Source organism: Telopea speciosissima, chromosome 3, assembly GCF_018873765.1.
Source record: "Telopea speciosissima isolate NSW1024214 ecotype Mountain lineage chromosome 3, Tspe_v1, whole genome shotgun sequence".
Taxonomy (NCBI): domain Eukaryota; kingdom Viridiplantae; phylum Streptophyta; class Magnoliopsida; order Proteales; family Proteaceae; genus Telopea; species Telopea speciosissima.
The window spans coordinates 10,066,462-10,074,128 of record NC_057918.1 but is presented as its reverse complement, the minus strand read 5'-3'; the positions used below and the strand labels follow the sequence as shown (position 1 = coordinate 10,074,128).

The window sequence follows — 7,667 nt, the reverse complement described above, 5'->3', positions numbered from 1 at the left end:
ACACTGCATGTGCGCAGGTAGCGTTCTTTCTCCCTATATGTAGGGATTATGAATTTCATAGGGATGACGTATGTATGTTACCTGTAAAACCAGTTCCAAACTAGGAAAACTAGAAGAACTAGCAAAACCAGGATCACCAATATAGAAAAACCAGAATAAGGGAGAACTTTAATAACTTGAGACAGATCAGAAAGCTTCGATTGTCTTGCCGAATGCCAATTTGAGCCAGTGGAACAGGTCTGCATAATATCTTTAAAAACAAGCTACGTAGACAAGTCCTACTAGGACTAGAAAGTTAAGTTGCTGGTCCGGAACTTGAATATGGGCCAATGGTTCTCAGGAATTGAAACTAGAATTTAAGAGAGCAGATAACCAGAAACTTATGTTTCAAATTTTAGCTAATTCGGATCAGTATTTAGTGAGAGATGGACACAACCAAAACAGCAGGAAAACTTGACAGAAGTAGGGGTGCCGCAGGTGTTTTGAAATTTCAAGTAAACTGATCTGTTAAGACATAATATAAGATAGAAGAGTAGGAAAGATAGATGGGTCATAAATCCACCTCAAACTCCCTCTCATAATGCACTAAATTGAACCTGATCATTCAGAAAAATCACAGAATCCAGGTAACTTGAAGACAAACGAAAGTTCTTAATTCATCAAATTGTTGGGGTTGTATGCATATACATATATTTTTAGTTTTGACTGAACAAACTCATGAATTTATTGGGTAGACCTGGACCAAGTCTTGTTCTGAAACTGAAAGTACCATGTGGGCCTACATTGATAAGCTTATTGATGTTGTGTTTGATTTCGCATTTTTGGAATGCATTTTAGGTTGATTTTGCATTTTGATTAAAACAACTATTCTTATAATCCAAGAATGCGAAATTGACCTAACATGCATGCCAAACACAGCTTAAGTTGGCCCAAGCTATTGCCAAGTGGTATTTAAGATAGGGACTGTAAGGTCTTCTGTTCACACGTGAAGTTTGAACTCAAAGAAAGTTTGTGGAAAAATGACAAATTTGAGGTTTGAGAATTCAAGACTAAGGATAGTGTGCACATTAGTGGTCGTAGTATCATAGGCATACATGGACATACTGGGGAATGCATGCCCATACAAGGGAAGGTATGTGATTTAATTAGGTTCTGAAATTTGATACATGAGTAATCCTAATCATGTATCATTTATCCATTGGTTAGAATAATCAAATTATCATTTCAGTTCATAAAAGCTCATTCAGGTTTGATTGTGGGAGGGTGGAGAGTGCAACGTATCCAAACGCCAACCCTATAAATCTATTGCCAAGTGGCAACCATAGGCCCCCTCACCATAATATTTGCCACGTGGTATTAAAACAAGATGGAAACAAATAGTTTAATGAGAAATTTTGATGGAAGGATGGAATTGGTCGAACATTATCTACATGATTGGGCCCAGATAGGGTTCAGCCCTGACTTTAATCCAAAGCCTACTTCCCAACCCGAGCCCAGGCCACGAGCTGAAAAGCCTTGTTATTACACTAATAGTAGAAACCCCTCTCACCTTCCCCAGGGCCTGGGTTTGGAGAATGGAGGGAGAGAGAGAGAGTTGCTGCAGCTGTTCTCTTGTTCTATTACCAAAACCACCCATCACCAACTCTCTAGACTCGATAACTGCAACATGGGCCTCCTTATTAAACATACAAGACTGACTTGGAGCCCATTCAATGTTGCATGCAAATCCACACAAATTCTAAATCTAAACACCCAAAGAAACAAACAGCTTGGAATTCCTAATGCTAGTTAGTCCGGTTTGGTTCTCTACTCAAACCGTATCCTTATTATCCAATTGGGTCGACTCGGTCTCCTTGCCTTCAGTCAACGATTCTTCCTCAGCCTTGACTCTCGCTTCTTCCTTAGTCACTTGAAGAGCACGGATCAGTGCCTCTAAACAGTCCATCTTGGCATTCCCCACTAAGGATTTAGGCATCAAATTCTCTGCGACATCGGCCGGAGTAATCTGGGTTTCGTCCAACAACCCATGAATGGTCTCGAACAGAGGGTGAGAATCCAGGTCCAGGTAGTTCTTGGCAAGCACCTTGAAGCCTTCATAGTTGCAGTACGACATCTCAATGTGCTTGTCCATCCGACCCCTCCTTATGAGAGCAGGGTCAAGTTGATCCACATAGTTTGTGGTGAACACGATAAGCCTCTCTCCTCCGCAAGCCGACCAGAGCCCATCAATGAAGTTTAAAAGCCCAGATAGAGTCACTTTACTCTCCTTATCTTTACTCTTCCCCTCTTCCTCTTTAACAGCTTCTGGGCTCCCTTCTCCTTCCTTTTTCTCTTTCTCCTCTTTGTTCTTCCTTTGGCCAGTTAGATCAAGAGAGCAATCAATGTCTTCAATCACTATAATCGACTTGCTATTAGTCTCGATCAGCAGCTTCCGAAGCTCGGTATTGTTCTTCACGGCAGTCAATTCAAGATCATAAATGTCGTAATCCAAGAGATTTGCCATGGCGGCAATCATAGAAGATTTACCCGTTCCAGGAGGGCCGTACAGCAAGTAGCCTCGCTTCCAAGCCTTGCCAATCTTCTTGTAATAGTCTTTGCTCTTACTGAAGTTAATGAGGTCTTCCATAATATCCTTCTTCTTCTCGGGATCCATCGCCAGAGTCTGAAACGTGGAAGGGTGTTCGAACACCACATGACTCCACACCGATTTATTGTAACCGTGCCAGTTATCGCTCTTGTTGTTGGTGTGGAGCTTCCGCTGCCGGTTTTTAACTCCGACGGCTTTGCCTTGTTCAAGGACATGGTTGAGATAGGAGGCGGTGACAAGGTCCCTGTAACGCTTGTGGAAGGTGAGTTTGTAGTAGCGCTTATCGGCGGAGGTAGGGTAGAAAGAGAATGAAGGAGTTCGGGAGACGGTCTTGTTGGAAGACCACCAGAGCTTGACGCCTTGGAATTCGTCGGTGACCTGTTCGTAATCGTCCATGCTGAGTACGAGGTTACGGGTGTTCCTGCCGGCGTCGGCCTTGAGACGCTTTGCGCGCTTGGATGAGTTGGAGATGAGGTAGGATTCGATGGTGGAGTAGATCTCGCTGCGCTTGAAGCGGTCGGTGGCGTATTCGTGGAAGGTGATTTGGATGTATGGGTAGAAGAAGGTTACGATTTGATGGCTGTATTTAGTAAAGTAGCGTCGGAGTTGTTGGGGCAAATATTGCTGGAACATGGCCCAGGCGAACATTATGGCTGCCATTGTTGAGCCTAAGCTCTTCCATAACTCCGGCATCATCACCATTTCCTTCTTTTCCTTCCTTCTTGTTCTCTTCTTCTGATGAATAAAGTGAGGGTGGGGCAATCCTTGTTTTATAGAGAGAGTGGAGAGAGAAGGGAAGAGGCCGAAGTACTAGCTAAAGAGTACAAAGTAAGGGCAACATAGATGAAGGTAGTAGTACTGTTTCCTTCTTTCTTCTTCACATTTTTACTCTGATTGGATGTGGGGTCACTGCCATAGTGCAAGATGCATGATCCACAGAAAATCACTTGAATCATTCTTTTCTCATGCAGTCATGTCTTTTGCGGAAGAAAAAAAAAAAAACCACAGAATTTGTTTACTATTTCTCTGGGCGGAAGAATGAGGGTAAATTGAGATGATGGATACCTGCCAGTTCCAGGGGATAGGGCGGTTTCTGTGTCTTAGGTGGTGTGGGAGCCACACTTGGCGTGCAAACGATTAGAGGTAGAATCTGGATCAGCTACCCACATGGGGAAGGGTGGGGACAGATCTGACCCCTCCATGGGGCATGCGTCCCACACCCCATGGAGGATTTAGATCTGTCCCCACCCGTCTCCATGTGGGTAGCAGATCTGAACTCTTAGAGGTATACTCATATAAATTAAGGAATTATTATTAGGGAGAATGTTCTCTATGCAGCTTGCGCGAGATACATTTTTGGTGCATCTTGTTGTTACCAAGGTGGTGAAGTTAAAAACCGTGACCACCTTTTGATTGCTCTTTATTTTATTCCCTAAGCATTTAAATCATGGGCAAAAATGTATTTTAAAAAATTGAGTGACTTATTATTATGTCCAAAACTTTAAATGTTTAATCGGTGTTTAAATGGTTCCAAAAGAACACTGATTACAACTATTGGGAATGTGGGACCATAGGAACGGGTCCAATTTGCTTCAAGTGAATGGGTGTTCCCAATGACACCAGTTAATGATACTCTAATGGGCCCAAAGGCAGCCCAATGGGCTATAGATCAAATTTTTTTTTTTTTTGGAAAAGAGAACTCTGTTTAGGAGTGTGTCCTATGCCAATACTCCCATGAGGAGGAGAGAAATAGACACATGGGAGTGTTGTTATAGATCACACTCTCAGATAGAAAACTGCTTCCCATTTTTTTTTAACTCAGTTCAGGTCTACAACTAAAAGCTAGAAACTAATGTTTCAGAAAATAAAATAAAATCTCAATAAAATAACTAAACTATGATGTAGTGGCACAACCATGTCCTTGCGTGCCTAATTTGTTCATGTTTCTTTAAAACATCTTGTGTAGGGGTGCAAGTTTGGCCTTGTTGGCTCAAACCCGCCTTGATTTGTGTTGAGCCTGAACATGGGTTGGGTTGAGATACCATGGCCTTGATGTCAAGTCAGGGCCAAGGTTGAGGCTTTGGGCTGAAGCTACATGTTATCTTCTTCTTCTTCTCTCCAACTTGGCCCAACCCTTGCATCTCTTTTCCACTTTCCTTGAAAGAATTAGATCTGAAATTCATATTTCATTTTCCATCCATGCCATGCATAATGTTGAAGGTTGAGAGGGTGGGCTTGAGATATGTAGATCTTTTTATTGGATGTTGAAGTGCCAAAATTTATTCGTTTGTAATTGGTTACTCCTTTATTTGAGTTACTGAGTTTTAATCTTTTTTTTTTTTTTTGGTAATTGAGAGCTTTACATATATATTTCATAGAAGAGGGGGGGAGGTTTCGAACTGGGGAGGGGATAAAATACCAGCCAAGAGACTCGATATTGAAACTAGAGACCTCCTAGTGAGAATGGGCATGACCGCATGACACGCACCACAGCTCACCAACTGTGCTAGACAACTATTGTTAGAAATCTACATATTTAAAAGGGAAAATAAAACCCACAATTCCCCTTGATCTGTTGATCATATCATTTAAAGTTTTGCGCTCATCTGTACCGATCCCTTTTTCTGTTGCTCTAGTTTTTGCTACTTATTATCAATGACTTATGACTGCATACATGATACATGAGCGCCTCATGTTATGCCATGATTCTTTTTTTTTTGTTGGTAAAGTTATGCCATGATTCTAACAATTGCAAGAGAGGAAATAGCCAGCCAGACCCAAAGAAAATAACCGTTTAATATAAAAGATGACGTGGAGCCTATTATTTATTTTTTATAAATTACAAAATAGCACTATTATTAAAAGAAATCCTTCTCAAGAGACAAAAGTTCATAACGAAGCCAGATGTACCCTAGGAAAAGAAAAGATAAAAAAAAGGTCCGGTCTGGTTCTCTCCTCAAACCGTGTCTTTTTTTTCCAATTGGGTCGACTCGGCCTCTTTGTCTTCATTTGTGGTCAAAGACGATTCCTTGTCTTGTTCTTCTTTGGTAGTCGTGGAAGTCCCCTCCTCTCTGTTTGCCGCTGCTAATTCTTCCTCGGCCTTCTTAACTCTGGCTTCTTCTTTAGCCACTTGGAGAGCACGGATCAGTGCCTCCAGGCAGTCCTCCTTGGCATTTTCCCCCAAGGATTTAGGCATCAAATTCTCTGCAACATCTGCTGGAGTAATCTGGGCTTCACCCATTAACCCCTGAATCGTCTCGAACAGAGGATGTGAATCCAGGTCCAAATAATTCTTGGCCAACACCTTGAACCCTTCGTACTTGCAGTACGACATCTCTATGTGTTTGTCCATCCGACCCCTCCTTATGAGAGCTGGGTCCAATTTCTCCACATAGTTTGTGGTGAACACGATAAGCCTCTCTCCTCCGCAGGCCGACCAGAGTCCATCAATGATATTGAGAAGCCCAGATAGAGTAACTTTGCTACCCGAATCCTTTTTCTTCTCTTCTTCCTTTTTAACGGCTTCTGGGACTCCTTCCCCTTCCTTTTTCTCTTTCTCCTTCTTCTTATCCTTCTTCTTATCCTTCCTTTGGCCGGTTAGATCAAGAGAGCAATCAATATCTTCAATCACAATGATCGACTTGCCACTAGTCTCGATCAGTAGCTTCCGCAGCTCCGTATTGTCCTTCACGGCCGTCAATTCGAGATCATAGATGTCATAATCCAAGAGATTAGCCATGGAGGCAATCATAGAAGACTTACCAGTTCCGGGAGGGCCGTACAACAAGTAGCCTCGCTTCCAAGCCTTACCAATCTTCTTGTAGTAGTCTTTGCTCTTACTGAAGTTAATGAGATCGTCCATTATATCCATCTTCTTCTCGGGTTCCATCGCCAGAGTCTGAAACGTGGAAGGGTGCTCGAACACCACATGACTCCACACCGTTTTCTTCCAGCCGTACCAGTCATCACTCTTGTTGTTGGTGTAGAGTTTCCGCTGCCGGTTTCTCTTTCCGACAGCTTTGCCTTCTTCCATGACATGGTTGAGGTAAGTGGCGGTGACGAATTCTCTGTAGCGCTTGTGGAAGGTGAGTTTGTAGTAGCGCTTGCCGTCGGAGGCTGGGTAGAAAGAGAATGAAGGAGTCTTTGAAACGGTTTTATTGGAAGACCACCAGAATTTGATGCCTTGGAAATCGTCGGTGACCTCTTCGTGGTCGTCCATGCTGAGTACAAGGTTGCGAGCGTCCTTGCCAGCATCGGCCTTGAGACGCTGTGCGCGCTTGGATGAGTTGGAGATGAGGTAGGCTTCGATGGTGGAATAGACCTCACTGCGCTTGAAGCGCTCGGCGGTGTACTCATGGAAGGTGATTTGGATGTATGGATAGAAAATGGTTACGAATTGAAGGCCATATTTACTCAAGTATTCTCGGAGTTGGTAGGGGAAGTATTGCTGGAAAAGAGCCCAACCGAACATTATAGCCGCGGCTGTTGAGCTTAAGCTCGTCCATAACTCTCCCGTCATCATCATCGTCATCTTTTCCTTCTTCTCCTTCTTCTCCTTCTTGAATGAATACAGTAGTTGAGGTTGTGGACACGAAAGCTGCTCCTTTTATAAAGAGTGGGGAGAGAAGAACAGAGAGCAAGTAGAGAAGGGCAAAAGTGGTGAACCGGTGAAGGTAAGTAATGTTGCCATTCTCCTCACATCTTCCTTCGCGTCGCTTGTGTAGGTAAGAGCTTCGTAGTTTCTTGGATGTGATGGGGTTAGTGCTAGAGTACATCAAAAGTTCGTGCAGATGATCCATCCTTCACGATATTTCTTCGCCGTAAAAGAAAAGAAAAAAATCTTCTATGTAGGACACGGGTTGGTATCGTACGTGTTATAGTCTACTGGAGACTTGAGGCAAGTCAAGCGTCTTTACGATTTTTCTTCGCCGTAAAAGAAAAAGAAAAAAAAAAAGAGAAAAAGAAAAGAATCTTCTATGTAAGACACGAGCTGGTATTGTACGTGTTATAGTCTATTGGAGACTTGAGGCAACTCCGCTTGACTTGAGAATTGTTTGTCGAGCAAGGAATAAGAGCCAAC

The 7,667-nt window shown here is 42.9% G+C and overlaps 2 protein-coding genes across 2 annotated transcripts; both read right to left on the bottom strand.

The window, feature by feature from the left end:
- Positions 1 to 1,810: 1,810 nt before the first annotated feature.
- Positions 1,811 to 3,305, bottom strand: LOC122654211 (AAA-ATPase ASD, mitochondrial-like). The gene has a single exon (XM_043848199.1). It carries the CDS (start codon positions 3,287 to 3,289, stop codon positions 1,811 to 1,813), a length of 1,479 nt encoding a protein of 492 aa, XP_043704134.1. The 5' UTR covers positions 3,290 to 3,305.
- A 2,224-nt stretch (positions 3,306 to 5,529) lies between these two features.
- Positions 5,530 to 7,145, bottom strand: LOC122654536 (AAA-ATPase ASD, mitochondrial-like). The gene has a single exon (XM_043848661.1). It carries the CDS (start codon positions 7,116 to 7,118, stop codon positions 5,544 to 5,546), a length of 1,575 nt encoding a protein of 524 aa, XP_043704596.1. The 5' UTR covers positions 7,119 to 7,145; the 3' UTR covers positions 5,530 to 5,543.
- Between the last annotated feature and the right edge of the window lie 522 nt (positions 7,146 to 7,667).

Coding starts and splice junctions, on each gene's coding strand:
- LOC122654211 (XM_043848199.1), bottom strand. CDS start 3,289: ATGGTGATGATGCCGGAGTTATGGAAGAGCTTAGGCTCAACAATGGCA.
- LOC122654536 (XM_043848661.1), bottom strand. CDS start 7,118: ATGACGATGATGATGACGGGAGAGTTATGGACGAGCTTAAGCTCAACA.